At 33.4% G+C, this 21,618-nt stretch overlaps 4 protein-coding genes and 1 long non-coding RNA gene across 10 annotated transcripts; 3 read left to right on the top strand and 2 right to left on the bottom strand.

Moving 5' to 3' along the window:
* Positions 1–174: 174 nt before the first annotated feature.
* On the bottom strand, positions 175–1,083 carry LOC106399415 (21 kDa protein-like). Its single transcript, XM_048782313.1, has one exon. The coding sequence runs from the start codon at positions 1,066–1,068 to the stop codon at positions 307–309; it is 762 nt and encodes a 253-aa protein (XP_048638270.1). The 5' UTR covers positions 1,069–1,083; the 3' UTR covers positions 175–306.
* A 6,391-nt stretch (positions 1,084–7,474) lies between these two features.
* LOC106346618 (protein PLANT CADMIUM RESISTANCE 2) lies at positions 7,475–8,833 on the top strand. 2 transcript variants are annotated; one of them, XM_013785989.3, is made up of 4 exons: positions 7,644–7,798; positions 8,021–8,092; positions 8,212–8,424; positions 8,516–8,833. In XM_013785989.3, exons 1-4 carry the CDS (start codon positions 7,711–7,713, stop codon positions 8,596–8,598), a joined length of 456 nt encoding a protein of 151 aa, XP_013641443.2. In that variant the 5' UTR covers positions 7,644–7,710; the 3' UTR covers positions 8,599–8,833. The 2 variants fall into 2 exon arrangements, with proteins under 2 accessions (XP_048638269.1, XP_013641443.2); XM_048782312.1 differs by having other exon boundaries at positions 7,475–7,798; positions 8,212–8,833.
* A 2,655-nt stretch (positions 8,834–11,488) lies between these two features.
* Positions 11,489–12,992, bottom strand: LOC106351305 (nudix hydrolase 18, mitochondrial). The gene is made up of 4 exons (XM_013791121.3): positions 12,665–12,992; positions 12,460–12,565; positions 12,260–12,343; positions 11,489–12,166 (listed from the first exon to the last, which is right to left on the bottom strand). The coding sequence occupies exons 1-4, from the start codon at positions 12,733–12,735 to the stop codon at positions 11,894–11,896; spliced, it is 534 nt and encodes a 177-aa protein (XP_013646575.2). The 5' UTR covers positions 12,736–12,992; the 3' UTR covers positions 11,489–11,893.
* Positions 12,993–17,151: 4,159 nt separating this feature from the next.
* Positions 17,152–18,403, top strand: LOC111198266 (UV-B-induced protein At3g17800, chloroplastic-like). Its single transcript, XM_048782311.1, has one exon. It carries the CDS (start codon positions 17,774–17,776, stop codon positions 18,347–18,349), a length of 576 nt encoding a protein of 191 aa, XP_048638268.1. The 5' UTR covers positions 17,152–17,773; the 3' UTR covers positions 18,350–18,403.
* A 449-nt stretch (positions 18,404–18,852) lies between these two features.
* LOC106413219 lies at positions 18,853–20,463 on the top strand. 5 transcript variants are annotated; one of them, XR_007340235.1, is made up of 5 exons: positions 18,853–18,909; positions 19,017–19,253; positions 19,438–19,495; positions 19,599–19,947; positions 20,086–20,463. It is a non-coding gene; the product is annotated as an uncharacterized LOC106413219 (long non-coding RNA). The 5 variants fall into 5 exon arrangements; XR_007340234.1 differs by having other exon boundaries at positions 19,596–19,947; XR_007340233.1 differs by having other exon boundaries at positions 19,426–19,495.
* Positions 20,464–21,618: the final 1,155 nt, after the last annotated feature.

Raw genomic sequence — 21,618 nt, 5'->3', positions numbered from 1 at the left:
GTATTTTGCAATTAATTTTCAGCTGAAATTGTAAAATGATATTTTTTGTTTAACAAAAAAAATGTTAGAATAACATTTATTATGAAACAGAGTGAGTATTTAACGTATAGAATTATAACATTATTTCTTTTTGTAATCAAAGATTTTAACTAAATGAATAGTAAACTAGCAGGGGAAAGGAACGTTAGACTTGGTTTTGAATATAATTAAACTTTGCTTAATGCAACACAAAACTCGGAGTTCCAACGCAGTAAACTCTAAGCACACTGATCATACTTTATTATACACAAGTATTATAAATTCATATCAAGGCCTATAGTGGTAGGCTCCACTATTGGCGTATGTGTTGACTATAGCAAGCGCATTACTCGTGAACCTCTTGACGTCGGCGACTTTCTCGCAAACGGCTGTCTTCGTCTCTCCTTCCTCCATCTCCTCCGTGATCCCATCAGTACACGTCTCCTCGTCCGTCAACGCTGCACTCATCCACGTCTGCACGTTACTCATCTGGAACCTAAACGTCGGAGCTCCGGGACGACGGTGGTTCATCTCTCGGAGTTGACGGAGCGAGCCACGCATCTTCTCCATGGCGTCTCCCACATTTGAAACGCAGTCGTGGACGGCGGCGGAGGCTGAGGCGCGTGAGAGTTTTGAGAGATAAGTCGCCGTGTGTTTTGCGCGGGAAAGGGAAACGCCGACGGCGACCCTAGCTAGCCTCGCCGGGTTATATTGTACGGAGGAGGCGTAGCCAGCTAACGACGTGAAACACACGTCAGGGTAGAGCGTTGCGTTGCAACTCGTACGGATGAAATCTAGGTCGTAAGTTGTTGTTGGTCCAGGAGGGAAACGGACGGCTGAGATTGTCCGGAAGATGAAGAGTAAGCTGGCGAAGTGAAGAAAGGCTGACGTATAAAGCTGCCTTGCCATCTTTAAGACTTGTTTATGTTTTAAGGTTTTTGGTAGTTTACGAGAAAGATTGGAGGGTTTATGTAGGCATTGAGAAATGGAGATATCTGACATGTGTGCCCTTACAATGTTCATTATAATCACATTATTGCCACTAATCATTTTGTCTGGTGCATTTTATTCATGGCTGGTGTGTAAAAGAAGGCTTGATAGTTTTCAACTCTTACCTTTAAAGAAAGCCCATGCTTTTAGGTTTTTTAGGTGTGCACGTGAGTGAGATTTTGGATGGACATAACCAGTTGCAATTCGACCACGATAGAATCGTACGGTGAAGAATAAGATGATGGGATTCACCAAATTACGGAATGGACTATGCGGAGATTCGCCTACCCGCAATGTTTCTGCCCATATAAAAAGTTGTCCAAGAAGAAAATGTACGCACGCGTAATTATTAAACATTTCTAAACTTTTTTTTCAGAATGCTCCAACTAGAATGGGATTAAGATACAATCATATAGGAGATCAAACTATTAGGAAAATTTCTTATTTACTTTGTAGTCTCAAGAGACTATCATCGATTTGATAATAGAAACTAATATAGTTCATATAAGCTGTTGGAATTATACACAAAAATATATCGCTTTTAAGTTAGTGCGAAATATATATACGGGAACACAGGTTCAGGCATCTCTGCCGTCAATTCCTGGAAAATGGTGTTTTACAGATGGATCATGGAAAGAGGGGATATGTTTTCTGGTCAGGGCTGGTTCAGTGTTTTAGAGGGTTTTGAAGGTCTAATGGAAGCCAGGAATGTAAGGGATTCTTTAACTCCCTTGCATGCAGAGATGGACGCGCTACTATGAGCTATGGAATGTATGAAGAATTTACGTCAATTATAGGTTACATTTGCAACGGATTGTTCTCAATTGGTGAAGATGGTTTCGGAACCAGAAGAGTGGCCAGCTTTTGCAAGTTATTTAGAAAATATCAAGAGTCTGAAAGAGAGCTTCACACGATCAGAGATTATACATGTACCAAGAACGCAAAATACAAAGGCGGATAACCTAGCACGCAGTGTCAGGAAACAAACGTCTTTCGTCGTTCACATGGATCAATATCTTTCGGTGTGGTTTATAGAGTCAATATGAGTCTGTAATGTTATCGACAAAAAAAAAATATATATATATATATGTGTGTATGTGTGTGTGTGTGTGTATGAGTGAAAAAACATGTGATGCCACCATCGTTTTAGTAAGTGAAAAATCTATCGCTTCTCACCATGTTGCTTAAGAAGTAAAGTCCACTTAGAATGCCACTTCCGAAAAAATGAGTGTGTATAGCATGTAGTGGGGAGGTAGCCGACATTACATATAGTATATTATAAAACATCTGATTGGTAGTATTGTTTGAGGTAGGCTTACTTTTTGTGTAAATATTCAATAAGATGATGCAAAAAGTTAAAAAAAGAAGATATTTTAAAGTCTGTGGTAGTACACAATTTTGATGTATATATTTCCAATATAGTGTCAATTGTTGGTCTTCGAGAGAAATCTATTATGTTGCTGACTTGAATTGAACTTGTCCAACGACAATAAGAAGATTGTAATGTATCAGAAATAGGGAAGACTTTAGCAAACCCTACTACACTAGGCAAGAATGTGGTATTATGAACACAACAACAACACAACTATTGTGTATATTACTCTAAGGCCCATTACCACCAACCCTTTAGTTTTTATCATAACTAATTAACTATCACTGAAAGCCCGAAAGATGATTACCATGATGCTGTTAATCATTTTATCTTCCTTGGCCATGTACAGCATGGATTATCATTATGTCATTCCTACACTTTCTACAAGTGATCCACCTTCCAGTATGTGAAGGAAATGATTTCGATATATTATATAATATGTTTCTTTTCATTCTTCGTGAGCAATTTATTTCTCCATAAACAAGAAATCAAAGTGATTTTCCTCTTTTTTTTCCAATAGTCCGACGGCCTTACACCGTTGGGATACTTCGAATAAACTAGCATACAAATAAGATATTCTAGTGCTAAGAACTTTTCTCAAGAGATTTTCCAAACTGTTGGGTCCTTGCTTTGGATGGTCTTTCCCCGTGTGAAAGCAGTTGGTTCCATAATTTTAGAATTCTGATGATCCCAAGTATTACATCCCCGTCATTGCATTTAAAAGACTGAAAAGTAATATTTTATACCATCCCCATCATTGCATTTACGTGTTTTGGATTTTCTTGGTCATTTCTGAGTCTTCTGTCCAAACGAATTAAATTCCATACTATAATAAGAAGCATTTGTAATGAATTTTAAAATTAAACTTTTGCAAACCTTTTAAGTCATTGTTCAATTACTTTTTTTTATTTTTGTTAAAAATGTAAATATCATTTCAAGAAATGAAGATAAGCTGTTACAATAAGTTGTTGACAAACTGTAAAATCTAAGGTAATTGGTTCCACTGCAAAAAAAAAAGATAAAAAACATGGAAGCAAACGACAATCGGTAAAACCCAAAACTTCAACTTGTAAGGATCAGTAGAGAGTGATAGCGATAAACGAGCAAATTTCTAGCTAAGGGTAACATGAGAGAGCAGCAAGGAAAATATATGCCCAACCGCAAAGAAGGCAAAATGAATTTGTTTCATCTGGCAGCAATAGCGAAGTTCCTTTTGGGGACAAAACACCAAGACAACACAAACTAACAGAACTTAATAGAGTTGACAAAAAAAAAAAACAGAACTTAATAGCAGGAGCTCAATCGCGAAATCGAGCCGCATCTCCACTCCCAAATACTAACTTAAGTGCTTAATAGCAGGAGCTCGCACCAACCCAAGCCACATCTCCACCTCCAAAACCAGATCAAAGGGAGCTTAATAGCAGAAGCTCACTCACAAAGACAAGCCGCATCTTCCTTCTGAAGCCTTACTACCTCCTCCAAAAGCTAAGCAAAGCGGTAAGCAAAACCAAAACCAAGAGGTCCCCAAAGTCCGCAAAGCTGAACCGAGAATACTCCATATATGAACAAAAAGCGGGTCCAAAAACGATGTTGCATCGAGAGACCTAAGGACACATCAACCTTCACAAAGGATAATAGAGAGCTACTACCAACGGTTGCCAAGCGACCACGCCGGTGGCACTGGGATGCAGCAACTCCAAAACAGTGGAGCCAACGAAGAGAAAGCAACAGACCCAACAAACTAGTCTCTAAGCCACTGCTGCCTTTGAGAACCAAAGAGCTGTTTCACAAAGCAAAGCTGAGCACCGAACCCTATAAACCGACCATTGACTCAACAGTCACCACTCTCGACTCTTCTTGACACCAAAACGGAGGAAGAGACCACGGATTTACACCATCCCGAGCTGGAGGAGACGCCGGAGAGCTTCACACGCCCAGAACCAGAGACATATCGAAGAGAGAAGGTGAAAGGCAAGACAATAGCAAAGAGAACAAGAGGAAGGGTAAGAAGGAGCGCCTCCGGCACCGCAGACACCGGAGCAAGACGAAACAGAGGTTTGGGGGCTGGAGAGAAAGATTGGAGGAGAGAGAAAAGCTGGTTCAATTACTTCAATTACATTAAGTTTTTAACCAATTCACTTCAATTACATTAATTTTGAGTTTTTTTTTTCAGGTTAGTAAAGTGGTATTAAGATAAAAATAAGAATAGCAATAAACCAAGTTTTTGTTCCCAAAATAGCACTCAAGGCTCAAAGTCACAAAAATAGGTTTCATTAAAGAGGTAAATATACACTTATACCCCTTGGGTTAATTAATCCAAACCTTAGGGTTTAGAGTTAAGGGGTGAGGTTTTGGAATTAGGGTTTAAAATTTTATAAAAAATAAAATAAAAAATAAAAAATAAAAATTTTAAAAACAGTTTTAAAAAGTATTTTTAAATTATAAAAAAAAAATTTGAAAAAAATAAAAAAACAATTTGGAAAAAAATTTGAAAAAAAAATTTATAAAAATTTCGAATCTGAAAACATATAATCTGAAACTATAAAAAAATTCTTTTTTTATTTTATTTATTTTTATTTATTTTTGTTTGTTTATTTAATTTTAAACCAAGAGTATTAGGGATATTTTACCCTTCAATGAATGTCATTTTTGTGACTTTCTCCTTCTAGTGCTATTTTTGAGACATAAACTTCAAAAGGTGCTATTATTGACAATTGCCCAGGTATTAACTAGGGGCGGGAAAATAACCGAACGGAATGAAACCGAACCAACCGAACCGAAACTAATTCAAACCAAACCAAAGTCTATTTCAAACCATTCGGTTGAAGATTTTCCTAATCCGAATGGTTCGGTACGGTTTTAAACCGAACCGAGAAACCGATGTGTTTTTGTAATTATTTAAATTAAAAATATTAGTAATACCAATATACTAAAATTTTAATACTAAACCACATATTTTCCATTTTTTATTCATTAACATATATTCTTCTAACCTAATATGTAATCATCAAACTATTTGATTTAAAATATTTCATTCATTCTAGGCTTTTTAATTTTAATGATATAAGAGACATTACTAATGATGTTGTTGTTGTTTTTTTTTACTTTAGTTAACTTTCATTTGTTTTAATACTTATATACACTTTTTTATTTTTTAAAGTTTTTTGTTTCAGTTTTATATTGAATTTATTTCACATCGTTTATGTTTACATAAATTATGTTATAAAACATAATTTCTCTTCGAAAAGTTAAACTAAGAAGAATCTAATTAAACTGATTCGAAAAAAAAATAAACCGAACTGAATACAAACCATATTGAATATAAACCGAACCGAATACAAACCGAACCAAACTAACTATGGTTTACTTCAGTTGAAAATATACTAGAACCAAACTAATTAAACCGAACTCGAACCGAATCGAGAAAATAACCGAAGTGCCCACCCTACTATTAACTTCGAACATATAGAAAGAAAGTCTACTATGGTTAAAACTTTAAGTTGAGCCGTTTATAACAGTGGTCGGTAGATCCGCAAAATTTAATTTGAAGTTTCATTCTCAAATCTTATATGGCGGCTCAATAAGCTCCACCAAAGACTTTAAAGTATATCAAAAGCAAAAGTCCACTTGAAATATTATCAAATAAATAACATCTTACATACATGGCGGGTCCTATATCTTACTGGAACATCTTACGTTTACTGATTTCAGGTTTTGCCCCTCTTCAATCTTGTATATACTCATACATAAACAGAATAAACTATCATTATGCAATGTTATTTTAGTTTCCATGATTAATTTTACCTTTTTATTCTACATAAGTATTTATTTTCCACATTATGACAAATTGAAGCCTTTGTATTTATATTGTCTGAATGCTGGCGCGACTTCATCAATATCCTCGCGGCTCCACTGATCATGTTGTTATTACTTACTGATAGACATAAAAGGTGGCCAATGAGCTAGTATATGGTCCATGTTTAATAATGATACATACGCCTATAAGATTAATGATACATACATCCACTTGATTATCCAACTGAAACATAAAAGTTGTATGGCTAATAAATTCAACCCGTCTACTTGTAATTCATCAATGCCCCATTGATAGGAAGGAAAACAATACACAAGGTTTTAACCTCTCGAGATACTTTAGATACAAACTATATGAGACATCATATATAATATATTGGGTTAACATGTTAGCTTAATTAGTCTTCTAATATTCTCTCTCTATATATATTCTCCTACTTTAGTAATATACAGATATTAAAAATATATATAGATAAATTGTATGACACTAGTTTGCAAAATGATTGACGGGGACCTGGAAATAAAGATATTGGGTCAAAGATATGAAAATAGAAATAGTCACTTGCGTGCCATCAGACATCTTCTATATGATCCGGTCGTGATTTCTAACTAGAGATAATATTGAAACCGTCGACGTGAAATATTCATTCGTAATAACATTTTGGAGCAAAAACTTTCATGAGTTTTTTTTTTCTGAAAAAGGGCTTAACTTTCATGAGTTCTCACACATAGTTTTTTTTTCTTTCTAAAATTCCCCAATTTTGATATTTTAGAGTCATGCATGCAGGATTTCTTAACACATGGATAATGTAGTAAATAACTAAAGCCTATCTACCATATTGATATTTCATGTGGATATCTATAGAAAAGAGAGAGAGAATTAGGTTTATTTTTATTTTCCAAAAAAATAGTTTATAACTATAAACTTTTCTATCACTCTGAAATAGTAAAACTTACTTAAATAAATTAGAAAAGTCTTCTGATTAATTTCTTTTTCCCCAATGATACAGACTGTTTGGTTTAAAGACTTTACATATTCATAGTCATAGTTATCATTTCTAGCTCCATGTATCTAAATCTAAAATGAATTTTTCTGTTAGAGTTGATTGTTTTTATAAAAAAGATATTATATATTTTAATAAAATGAGTAGAGTTTCAAAGAAGTGCCGTCGTAGAAATGATTTTTTTTGTTGGAAATGATTAAAAACAGTGTTATATGTGTGTGTCATCAATCATCATCATCCATTTTAAATAAAATGGATTCCTTAAAACAAAACCTTAGAAGAAAGGGTAATTAAAGTCAAGAAGATATTAAGTAATCGCGATGGCTATATACTTTCATTTTAACAAATATAACTTATTATAATTTGAAATAGTCGAGGTTAATCCTGACGAGTTAAAAAGATAATGGACTCTAGTGTCCTTATAAATACAAGCATCATCCTTCGTTTTTTATCAAGATATTAAACATATTTTTCGTTACAAAAGTATCCTTCTCTCTATCACTCTCTTTCGTGATGGAAGCTAAACACCTTCATGACCAGCCTCAAGCTGAAGGAGAATGGTCCACAGGCTTCTGTGATTGCTTCTCCGATTGCGGAAACTGTAATAGCAAAAATCCGGCCGTTTTTATTTATTTATTTCCCTATCTCTTTGAACATATTTAATTGTACGTATGAAAAGATAATAAATAACTAATCATATGGTTGTTATCAGTCTACAGTTTATACTTTGATCTATTTTTAGTTAATTTGTCACCTGATACTTTATTATGGAAAAAAAGAACCCAACAAAACTTACTACTGATCTTCCAAAATGAATGAACAGGTTGTATCACATGCTGGTGTCCATGTATTACATTTGGCCAAGTCGCTGAGATTGTTGATCAAGGATCAACCAGTAAGTTTAATTACTTAAATCTTAGACCATATAACAAGACATATATATAAAATATTGTCAAATTTAAAGAAAGGCAGCAAGCGGTAGCGATAAATAAATTGCTGTTTTGGAAATCTCAGCGTGTGGTACGGCTGGAGCACTATACACGTTGATAAGTTTTTTCACGGGTTGCGGATGTCTCTACTCGTGTATCTATCGTGGAAAGATGAGAGCTCAATACAATATTGGAGGCAATGATTGTGGAGATTGCCTTAAACATTTCTTCTGCGAACTCTGTGCTCTCACTCAACAATACCGTGAACTCAAGAACCGTGGCTACAATATGAAACTTGGTATTGATTTCTTTATACCTGGTTTTTTTTTCTCATTTTGTATTGTAATCTCCAAACATTCACATTCACTAAAATTAATGTGGTATTTTAGGATGGGCCGGGAACGCACAGTTGCAACAGAACCAAGGCGTGGCGATGGGTGCTCCAGTCTTCCAAGGCGGCATGACCCGCTAAGACTCATTCCTTTACATGTAATTTATATATTATAAAGTGAGGTCTAATCTTCCGTGTGGATTTGTGTAATATGCTTGTTATGATTTATGAAAATGATTGTATATGTTTGTATAATACTCGGTCAAAGATATGTTACTTGGACTAACATGTCATTATACGTCTGTGATTTGGTTTGGTCGAGAATGTAATTGTGAGGTTGAATAGTCTACAAAAAATTTGCTTTTTTCTTTCAAAATTTATAGATTTGTTTATAGCTGTCGTTGATATTACCGTTCACTTTCTCCTTCAACATAGGAAAGGCAAATTAACATCCACGAATTATTGGGTACGCACCAATTTATTCGGATTTGGTTTAAATGATTTGGTTTGGTTCGATTTGATTTTATCAGTGTTTGATTCTGATGTACTTAACTTGGAGATGTGTAGAATTTGATGAAATATTATAATTAAAATGTGATTAAGATTGAGAAGTAAGAGCTGGATTAATTTTACACTTATTCAAGATGAATAATATAGTGTGTAATACTCCCTCTGTTTTTATATGATGTTTTAACACACAAATTAAAAAAAATTAATTTTAATAAAAGCACTTGATTACAACAAAAAAGTAACAAAAATTTACTAATCATTGCTATTCTGAACTAATAAGACAAAAACAACATATTAACATTTAATATTTTAATCATTTACTTTAATAGTTTTACATAAAAAAATTCAAAACATCATATATATTGAAACAAAAACATCTTCTAAAACATCATATAAAAAGAAATGGTGGAAGTATTAAATTCTATAACTGAAAACATTATCTCCTTTTATCTATTTCTGAAAAACAATTAATTACACTTACATGTGCCATTTAATGTACGAAAATTAATAACTAAACACAATGCTGATTTTACAAAATCAATTATGTTGCATGCATCACATGTTGGTGCCCGAATATTAACTACCTTTAGCCAAATAGATATAACTACTGATCGCGAGTCCACCTGTAAATTATCTAGACACATTCCATTGTGAGATAAGATTCCACCGGTAAATGATCTAGACACATTCCATAGTGAGAGGGTTCTTTCAAGTTATTCTAAATGTGAGATATAGCAATAAGTAATAGCGGTTTGAAAACGCAGCGTTAAGGTTGGAGCCTTCTATGCGTGTATAAGCAGTAACATGATGTATCTACTCATATTTGTACAGAGACAAAATGAGAGCTCAATACAATCTTCGTGGTGGTGATTTCGGAGATTCGTGTAGACATTTTTATGCAAGGTATGCGGCAGGCGATTTAACTCAAGAATACCGCGACCGCAGGATCAGTATAGCTTGTGGTATGTATTTTGCTCTTTCATGACCCCTTTTTAATGCATGCATTTTTTACATAGAAGTGTACGAGGTTTAAATTTTTGATGCAAGCTTGGCTCCAGTATTTTCAAAAGAAAAAAAGCTTGGCTCCAGTAGGACTCTTTTAGCTATTCTAGTAGGCCAATCTCTGTTTTTATTTCTTTTGGGCTCATATTGGCCTCTTGTCTACTTCTTTTTGTAATGTTACAAACCTTATCATTTGATAATGAAATTCACAAACTTATTTTAAGAAAGAACTACGGCATGACCTAGCAGTAGGCCGTTGCTAGATTTATTCATGCATTTTTACATAGCTATTTACTATTTTTTTAAAAGAAATTAACGACCAGTTTTTAATTATAAAAATTAACTTCATAGCAAATAGGGTTGTAGGAGTCGCCTTGTTAATTTTACAAATTCCTCAACTTAAGATTTGGGTCGGTCGGTGTCACAAAAAAAAAAAAAGATTTGGGTCGGTCTATTTATTATTGTGACCAACCTGAATCAGTTTTGAGTGGCAGACGGAACCGAGTTACTTTTTGCATGATCAGGAAGGTGTCAACAAAGAGTAGTGGGCCCGAAACAGTCGAATACTTCGTTTATCCCAATAAATCAATACTGTGTCTACGTTAACAACTACTAAGTTTAATAAAACTTGGATGATTTGGAAATTGTGGATGGCGTGTTTCGCACCGGATGGTATTTTTTTTCTGTGTACCGACAAAGCGGATGACATTTAAGACGTGGAACATCCGAGTTTCCACAAAATCGCTGTTTAACTAGAAGACTTATAAGTATTTTTGAACTTTTTTAGTTTTCATTAAAGTTGATGAAAAGTACCAATCAATGTAATATTTATTCAATGTTCTTGGCTGATGACACCTTCATGTAGTCGGGCAGAAACATGTTTATACTATATCTACAAATGTGAACGGAAGTTTTCCAAAAGATAAAGTCGAAGAAGCCAAATTTCAGTGGACGAGCTCACCACGTGTAATACATCACCCTCATCATGTCATCAATCATGTTCTTCGTGTTAATTTCATCGTCCTAACCTAATGTTACAGAATACTTGGTGGCATGTCTCTATTTAAACTAAAAATACTATTTTTTAATAAAGATGATATTTTTTTCTATTGTTAACATATACTATTAAAAAGAAACATTAATTTTATATCATAAATCCAACATTTTTATGTTATTATCAGTTCTCAAGAAAATTTAATCGATGGTAAATCAATTATCTCAATTTTTTTTTAAATATTATATTATTACTATTAAATAATAAAAATAGATTAAAAACACAAAAAATAGCTTTGTGAAATTTTTTCTTTTTCAAAACGTTTATTTTGGAACAGATGTATCGCTTCTTATAGGTATGCGTTGGTTTTGCAAAAAAAAAAACTTCACTTTATCATAAACATTATTTAAAAAAAAACTGTATGGTTACGAGTTATATAGATAAACTTAGTGTATTAATTTTGGCAAAATTATTTCATTTTCTAACTAATTATTTGGTTCAAAAATAAAATTAATTGCATCGTTATAAAATCCAGAGAGATTTCTTGTGAAAAATTATGTTCTACACATTATTATCGTTATAAGTTTATTTAGATCATAGTTACATTGTAAAATGACTCAGATCAGAAGATGGGGAGAGATCCAAAGAGAGAAAAGATAACTATACAACTTTTTGTTTGCGGTCTCTACCTTTTTATAATCTTCTTCCTCCCATCTTAAGCAGTCGCACAAGCATTATATAACAACAATCACAAAACGTTTTTCTTTGGTAACAAACCGAAGTTCAAACTAACCCCATGTGGCCACGTATCTGTCGGTCGGTCGAGTTCACATGGTGTAATGCTTCAAGCACCTAAAAAACTACATTCTTCTCGTTGCTCTGGCATAAGATGTTACTAATAACCACGAGCACGTGAGAATGGTCTTTATTTCAGCAGGTGGAGATCAATTGAATCTTCGTATCTTCTTCCATTGGCTTCATTGATGGTGATGAAGAAAGCCTGTCGACCAAAGCATCCAAAGCTTCTTTCATCCACCAATCTCTACAAGCTTCTCTTGCTTCATCTACTTTCATCCACATTCTTTGACGAAGATGTTGTTCAGGCCAAAGCTCAAGCTCTTCTTTCACAAGCATCGGAAACATAAGTCCTTCATAGAATGTTCCTCTGCTTTTGCTCAAAAAATCCCATTTTCCAAGTTGTCTCTGCTCGAAAATTAATATTTAAGAACTTAGAAGATCATCCAAATAAAATAATACCAAAAACGGTATATATAAAATGAGCAGCTTCAAGTTTACCTCAACGTTTCCAATAACTCCAGCTTCTTCCAGAGACTCTCTTGAAGCAGCTTCTTCTACAGATTCATCGAGCTCCCAACCACCCTGACATTATTCAAATAAATTAAAAGTACATAGTTAACACCCTGAAGACTAATAACCACAACTTAGGGTATTTTTTGTACTTCTTGTTGGGTGTTAAAAGTTAAAATAGTTATTACCTTTGGGAACATCAGAGCATGACCCTTCTGTGATGAGATAACCAATACTTCAAATTCTTCGCTGATCGTGCCATCTGTTGAAATCTTGAGTCTATACGGAATACACCTACAGTTTCACCCAATCTTCAAAAATCAGAAACTTAAATCACACGAAAGTCAAACCCTAGATTAGTTAATTTATATGATTTCAGATCTGTCTACGTACCCTACGACTAGACGGCGTCCCTTGTTGTACCTTTGGAACTGACGACCAGTACGAGAAACCACGCACACCATTTTTTTTAAAACAAATGGCTTGAAGAATCTGAACCTAAACTTTTGGATTGTATAAAAGAAGAATGGTCACGGTTTTGTCTGGACGGCTAAAACGGAAGATGAATCTGGACAAGAAAGAAGAACCCACGAATGTTTTGCCGGTTTGGAGATCGAAGTTACAAAAACTGTTTTGAGTGTTATAAAAAAAAAGAGTGGATAGGAGTTATGAAGTTATGATAGGTGAGTGAGAAACGATGTAGATGAGACAAAAGGCGTTGTCTCTAGCCTCTTGTGTGGCTTATCGTTTTTATAGAGAAACGGCCGATTTTCTAATCCTTTTTAATTTTAATTTTATTGTTTTTTATATTTGTCGTAATATTTTACTTTTAAAACATTTCTGTCGGTTTTCGATCGGATTTCGTTTTATTTGGTATTCTGTATTACCATGGTGGGGTAGATGTGTAGATTGTGTCTAGTGTAAATCTATTTAGAGAAAAAAGCAGGTGCAGTGAAAATTATGAATGCTGAATGACGTTACGTCGTTTCATCAACCATGCATATATACCTCAATGATTATGTTTTAGCACAAAATATTAAAATCAGTTGATAATGCATTTGTTGTTTTCAAAACCTAATTCGCTATTTCTATTTTCAGTAATTTTTTTTTGAACATAATTTCCATTTTTCAATATTTCTTGAGATATTTGGTGACTCTCTTTAAAAAAAAATCAAATGCAAATATGAACGTGAATAATATATAAAAAATTGTTGACGTATATCGATTTTTTTTTCTTTTTTATTTTGAAGTTTTGAACACTCGCTGACGTATATCGATTAAATGTGAATTACGAATTGAAAGTAAATATGATTTTTAAATAATGGAGGCCCATATAGTTGCGTAGCTAGAGAGTAAGGCATAAAAAATAAACAGAGGTATGCAAGAAAATGATAGAAGTATTAATAATTTAGAGCCGATGAGGACATCAGATAATAAAGAACACCATCTTTCGCGACTAATCGATGAGACTTCTGCAGAAATTTTTTTTTAAAAATTAGACACCGCATGTAAATTTCTCTGTCGTTTCGTGGTTTAGGTTGATGCATTATGTGGGTATTTAATAATGAAAGAGAGAGAGACATTATGTAATCATAATCTTACAGAACAAAATAAAGAAAAGTCGCTATCCGTACGCGGCTCGTTAATGTTTACACCAGGGACGACATCGCCTCTTTTGCCGCATCTGCGTCTAAGTCTGTTTCCGTAGCACATGAAAAAGGAAATACTGTCGACATGGAACAATGGTTTCACCAACTAGTGACAAAAGTGAAAATGTCACTTTACAAAAGGTCATCAGCTTCAAGATGTATTTCATTACGGTTTATTCGACAATTGTATACTAATAACAAGTTATCATTTAACCAGTTCACAGTAGTTAGAAAAGAGGTTAAATGGCTTGTCTTGAAAGTTGGAAGGGCCAAAGTTGGAATCATTCCATTATATATAAACCCTAACCATGTTTTGATACTACTAGTGCATTTTGATAAATAAGGCTATTTACAAATTAAAAGCCTAACTGATATAAGCAATCCATCTTGAATCATGTAAACAATCAATGTCAAATGAAAATTGAGAGGTATGTATGTCCGCTCAGGGCCGGACATTGAGATTTTGGGAACTGTAGACAACTTATTAAAGATTTCAATAATTTTTTTAAATAAATATTGTGAATCTTTTTCTATAATTTTGGGAATCTATGTTAACTTACTTTTTTCTCAAAAGAAAATTAGAGATCCTATACAAATGTTTCATCCGGCTTTGCCCGGGACCGGACGTACGTGTGTGTTGTTCAATGAGTTTTTAAGTCAGAATTACCAAAATGTAAAAATGATGATAAAGTAAGCTGTGAATACGAAACATATTATTTTCTTGCTGTTTTCAACTTTTAGCCACTCTTTTAGGAATTTTCATCCAAAATTGTTTCACTATCTTTCAAGTTTATATAAGATCCTGAATGATAAGATTCTATCTAAATACGACGACTCAAGAAATAACTACATGAAGTTTTGTAATATGTTAAAATGCTTAATCAAAAATTGTTAACAAGATAAAAAAACATGGGTTTAGGTTAGGTCAAATAAACTGGAGACGACATGGCCGTTAGTTCTTGAATCTTGAGAACACAAAATCACTTATATTTTTTTTTTGTTGTTACACAAATTTGATACGAACAATATTATATAATTTTCAAAAGAGAAAAACGAAATAACTTTTGTATCTTATTGACATGAAAACAAAAATATGCATAATAATGAGTGACATGCTATTTTTTTTTACATGCTATTTATTTTGTTATATATTTGAAATGCATTTTTTTGCCAACTTTGAAATGCTTTTAACCATAGAACATTAGGAATATATGTGACGTTATTAGCCTATGATACATATATATATATATATATATATTTCCTATGACATATTTGTCCATGTTTATTTGTTGTCGAACTTTAATATTGTTTATGTAATATGATTTTTTGTCATTTTGTACCTAGATGCAAGAAGGTTCAATGAACTTCAGTTCTTTATTATGTTTAATCAGAATGATCAAATGTGAAAATTGTGTATAAGGTAAGTGTGGATACAAATTCTAATTCTTGTTTTCCACTGTACCGCCACTCATTTAGAAAATTTCATCCCAAAACTATTCACCAGCCCACAGAGTTTATATGAGGTAAGTGGTAACGAGTGATTTGTTGTTCAAAGAAAAAAAGCTAACGAGTGATAAAATCCTCTCCAGATACGGCAACTCACATCACAACAAATGATGCATGAGATTTTAATTTAAATTGTTAGAATTCTAAATCTGTTTACAAGTAAAAACCCAAAGTAATAAAGGCATTTGAACCTGGAAATATAATGCATCACATATATTCATAAACATAATACTTTAAATCTTTAATATAACCCAAAAATGCAAATGCCGACAAACTCTGAAGTAGCCACGAGCACACGAGGCTATCCTATGATTTTATATGGGCACTGCCATAACTGTATGTTTCTTGTCATTTATCATTGGTTACTATAGTTTAATTTAATTATTTTCTATAAATCGTCAATGATTAATTACCCCGAAGGATCCTACTACTACTAAATTAAGAAAACTTGATACATGACTTTGTTTGGAAAATAAGTCAAACTAATTTAAGGCTATGTTAGTTAAGTGTTTGATCATCCTCCAACACGAATTAGGATTATGTAGCAATCATAACTAAAATATGATAATAAAAAAATGGTTAAGTGAGATTCAGTCCTGATTCTGCCGGTGAGGTTGTTCGTGCTTAAAACATGTGCACTGATAGACTGTCCCTAGACCAGTGACCAATGTGGGGGCAATTTTGTTGAACCAATCAAACATTTATTTGAAAAGTATATTTACAACAAGTATTACTACATTATTACAACCAATCGGTTGGGGTCAATTAGCATTATATAAGAAGTTATGCATGGTCCCAAAATCATAATAATATAGCTACTTAATTTCCATCAAAATTCATCATTAGTTAAGTGACTAGTTGACGTCATATTTAACCAGTGAATATTAAGTTGTTAACACATACGTTTAAAACTACTTGGTGATTTTTTAGAAGAAGACTTTCATATTTACCTTTTCTAAATGGAGGAGAAATTAGAAGTCAGTATTTTTGGGCCTAACTTAGTTCAATTCAATTGTGAGCTGCTTAATAAACAAAGATCTTAAAAGAACCAACTATAGCTTAGGGCCCAGCCCAACACAGAGAGAAAATATTTCAGTCGAGAGAGGAGGAGAGAACCGGTGAAAGGAAAAACACTTCAAAATTCATAATATTTTTTTGTATTTATTTTTAAAATAAAGTTTTTTTATCAACTTTTAAAATCAAGTTTATAATGGCAAAAACATAAAGTAAAAAACATAGGAACAAATACTAAGGGATAAAAGAAAACATGTTGATATTGTAAGACCAATAGTTTAAATCAATCAAAAGAGAAGTAAAATCAAATAAAATTTACCCCAAAATAATGAGTAAGTAAGTATATCGATATGAAAATCAAATATTAAAAATACAAGATGTTAAAGAAGATATGAAAATCAAATACATGATTGTGCATATACTAATTATTTTACTTCATACTCAATATTTCATAAATACTATCTCTGTTTTATATTAAATATCATTTTAACATTTTTTTGTTATATAAAAATTATAGTTCTACAATTTTAATGCAATTTATACTTATTTTTAACTAAATATTAATTGTAAAATGCATTGATCTTATAAATAAATATATTTATCTAAAATGTTGGTTAAATAGATGACATTAATAAAAATATAAATGTATTTTGAATTAGTTTTTTGGTACGTGTGAAAAATGTATAATTGATAGTTAAACAGAGATAGTATAATTGATAGTTAAAAATGTATAATTGATAGTTAAATATTGAGATAGTATTTATTAATTGAAATCTGAGATAGTAATTAGTTTTATTTTGTATGGTTTGTAAGAAGTGATTTTAGGTTTAATTTTCATCTACAACCTTAAATACTATCAATCATTTTTATCTTAATTTTTAAAGTTACAATAAAAAAACTAAAGGTACAACAAAAACACACAAAAAATCTAACATATACTAAAAGGGTTATATGAGGAGTACAGAGTGTGTCCACGTAGATAAATTAAATCTGCCAATCATATGTTCCCGTTTTCCCACGTCAGCATGGTTCTGAGTTCCTTTTAAACCAAAGTAATATGTCTTCTCCAATTCTTGCACTTCATTTTCATGGTTACGAATCCCTGCAAATTTTGGCATTTAATTGAAGATATTTACAGATCAATTCTATTGAGATTCACATAAATTCGACGATTCATGTCCTATATCTCTCCATCATTCTTAAAAACCGTGAGGGTGATCTCAACATTGTAGCGCAAATAAGCAAGCTCGGGGTTGGACAGGTGTACGCTGCCTCTGTGATGTATGTGTATTTCCTGAAGCGGATCGACCAAAGGTTTTAGCTCGAGAAGGCCATGAAGATTCTCCCAGGCGGGTCGGATGAAGGTGAGACTAGCATTGAGCAGGCGGGAAGGGAAGGAGAGAGAAGGTTCTATGAAAAAACGGAAGAGACGTATCAAGCTGTTTCCTCAAACCAAGAAGTTGGTTCGTTTGTGGGAGGGATCAATGCGAGGGGTGGTTCCAGCAGCGAAATGAAACAGTCCCGGTTGAAGACGTACGTCATGTCCTTTGACGGAGAAACTCTTCAGAGATACGCTACAATTAGATCAAGAGAAGCGGTTGGTATAATTGAGAGGCACACAGAGGCGTTGTTTGGGAGGCCAGAGATTGTGATAACTCCGCAAGGCATTGATTCGTCCAAGGACGAGCATATACAGATCAGTTTCAAGGGACCAAAGAGGCTTCTGTTGGAGGCTGTGACGTTTGGTTCGTTCCTATGGGATGTGGAGAGTCATGTAGATTCAAGGTATCACTTCGTACTGAACGGTATATATAAAGTTTTGACCTTTTGTGTGTGTTTTGTTGGTTTGTTGAATAAGCTTTGTGTGTTAACAGATAACAGAAAGTTTCGAGCTTTATGTGTTCTGTGAATCTATCGCTTGATCAATCATTGTATGAGAAGCAGTTTTACTCTTTGTGTGTGGTTTGTTCAGTTATAGGTATTAGCTGTTTCCTTTTACTTTATTCAGTTACACTTAGAGAACATGGTTACAAATTTTCTTTTTGGTATGTCAGTTTTTTGAAAGGACATGACCAGAAAGTAAACATTATTTATGTGGAAACATTCTTCAGATGGCTTGAGATTGGTATATTATCTGCTAAAAACGTGAAAGAGATGTCTGCAATAGTTTCCTGTTGATTGCTTGATTGGGTATAAGTTTTGTAAATATTGGGTATCTCCTTTTTACCGGTTGCTGCAGAGAAGGAGCTTTGGCCAAGGAAAGAGAAGAGTGAACAAAAGAACCAGCTTGGCTCATAAGGAAGATGTAATCAAAAGAACTGTTTATGTCTCTGACATCGATTAACATGTTAAAAAAGGGGAATCTGTTGGTTTTAACCTTTCGTCATTGGGATGGATCTACCCAGTACAAATTACTCTGTCATGAAGAGAGCATTTGATGAATGTTGTAGAAGCGTCATCGCTAAAACGGTAAGATTTTCTCAGTTTTAGAGTAGTTGAATCTTTTTTGTGCATGTTGACAAAATGTAATTGGAATTGAGATCACGTCATCACTCATATTGTATGCTAAAGAGCAGAATCAAAACAGCTGCTAGACAAGTTGTGCGCTTCTGGAGGACGTTTGCGGATGGATTAATGCTAAAGCCATTGTTCCAGTATGGGCTGAGAGCCTAAGATGACTTTTAACAGAGGTGTGTGGCTTGTGCCTGATTCTGACACTACATTTTTAGCCAATTAAATAGTTTAATCAGTTCTGATCATTTAGTATTCTGCTTCAGGGACGGACATCTTCCTCGCAGGCGGCTCAGATCATGGTACGTTCATATATTCTGTTTTTTTTTCAATTAAACAGGAGCCTTAGACATTAACTAATAACAATAGTTTCCTACACAGGGGAGATCACATAGTTAAATAAAAACTCTGTTTTTTTTTGCCAATTATCTCTAACAGTTTCTTCGTCCTCGGCTCTCTTAAAACACTGTTAAGTTATGGTTGTAGAGCTGTGAAGTTTAAGACAGCCGAGTCTATGTTTCCCAGTGCAGATCGAAGCTCTAAGGTAAGCTGTAATAAATAATTTTGCTTTTGTTAACGTTTTATGATTTGTAACAAGTGCCTCTTTGAGGACTTCTAACAAGCTGTTTTGAACTGTATTGAAGTAGGAGGAACAAGAGAATGATAGAAATAGATCTGTTATGGTTCAGAGCAGAACAGATTTAGATTTAAGTATGTGGATCTCATCAACAAATTGAACAAGTACAATTCCAAAGTTTAACATCTTGGGGGTAATGGCGGATGGGAGTTATAGGTTGCTGAAACGAGAGCGCTGAAGAAGGATTTAACAAATAAGGTGCAAGCTTCATTTCATAAACATTAACACACAGTCTTTGCATTGGCTGATGGAACAAGCTTTATTTTTCTTTGTGGTTACATGAATCTACTTGCTACTGGTTCGGGTTTGGTTTTGAACATGTTTCTGAGATTGACCTTGACAAAGATCCGCTAAAGAAGGTAAAATTGTAGGTGTATTTTTTACTAAAATTAGAATCACTATATTAGTGTCTTGCTCTTCCTCTTATTCTCTGTTTTATGAGTAGTAGGACGAACATAATATTTCTTGGAACAAAAATCATTGCTTTCTTTTTGTAGGACGGTTCTTCTTGAACGCCACGTCAGGGAGCAATATATTTTTCGACAAAGAGACTAATGCAGGGGAGAACATTGATTGTGGGAACATCTTCAAGTGGTCTCACCTCCAAAAGGTGGACGTAAGTGGTAAGATCGTTGGAAATCAGCAACTGTGAGAACATCTTCAAGTGGGCTCACCTCCAAAAGGCTAGCAATAGCAACTACCAAGGTGACCAAGAAGGACGAGTGGCTTAAGTGAAGATGATGAATTACCTGGATGCAGTACTTTTTGAATAATGCTTTGTATCGATGTTGTTTTTCTTATTTTTTTTAACCTTTGAGTACTCTAATGGGTTTTGATATGGTTTGAAACTCTCTATAAAATGCTTATTTATCAAATTTATCACATCTCATTAAATCAATAAGATTGGCTTCACATGCTAGCACATATTTTCATAACAAAATTAAAAATACTACATCTAAATAAGGATTAAAAACGATGTAATTCATATATGAGCTCTTCTGTGTCCAATGAACGTTCAATGTAGTAAAATGTGCGTCTAACAATTCAGGAGCATTAACAAATTTAACAATATATGTACATACATGTATGCTTTGAACATGATAACACCCTCTCTATGTACGCACATTTCAAAAGTGTTGAAAATTTATAACATACTTAGAAAAAAAAATTGTATAACAGAGGTGTTGTTATGCTTTCGTAAATGATCATGCATTACTTTCAAATATTTGTTATGCTTTCGTAATGGTGGTGACAGAGTGGCATTTGTACTCTAGGCACAAGCTTAAGACATTTCCAATATATATTTGAAATATAGGTGGTACAAATAAATCAAAATATATGTAGAACAGGTTGAAGAAAAAACTCAAAAAATAAATATTCTAAGACCCTTAAAAATTACTTCTAAAGCCAAAGTAAAATTTAGTTCGTGTATCTTTAACAATTATTTTAATTCATTATTTATTCGTTTTGCTCATTATGTAATACATAGCTTTTGATGATAAAAATAGCAAGTTTTTTTTCTGAAACACCTAAAAAGGTAAGTTTTATTATTAAAAATTTAGTTAGACAAAACAATGAAAATAACTAAGTTCAATGTTAAAAAACTAAGTTCAATACGATTTACATTAGATATATGATTGAATATGATTCCAAGTGTTGATTATATTAACTAAGTTCAATGTTAAAAAAACTTCATAAAGCCACTTAGAAATATACATATTCATAACCAATTTTTAAGGATTAAGTGTCTGTATTTTCTTGAGCCCTCATATAATATTTAAACTGAAATTATTCATATATACAATAAAAATTATCCCCTCCATAATACTTAAGAGGTATATTGTATCTTACAATCTGTTCACTGATAAATTCAGAATGTGGATAATATAAGGGCTACACGAGTATTTTTCCTGCAGCTTTTGAAACTGAAGGAATGGTGGAGAGCAACTATGATGCTGCTTCCAAACTAACTGGTGGACGTAGCTCTCAGGGGTCAATCATCAAGGGATCATCTCTTTTAGGGAGGGTAG

Source organism: Brassica napus, chromosome A6 (genome assembly GCF_020379485.1).
Source record: "Brassica napus cultivar Da-Ae chromosome A6, Da-Ae, whole genome shotgun sequence".
Lineage (NCBI taxonomy): Eukaryota > Viridiplantae > Streptophyta > Magnoliopsida > Brassicales > Brassicaceae > Brassica > Brassica napus.
The sequence above is the reverse complement of the archived record's forward strand: the minus strand, read 5'-3'. Positions and strand labels throughout refer to the sequence as shown.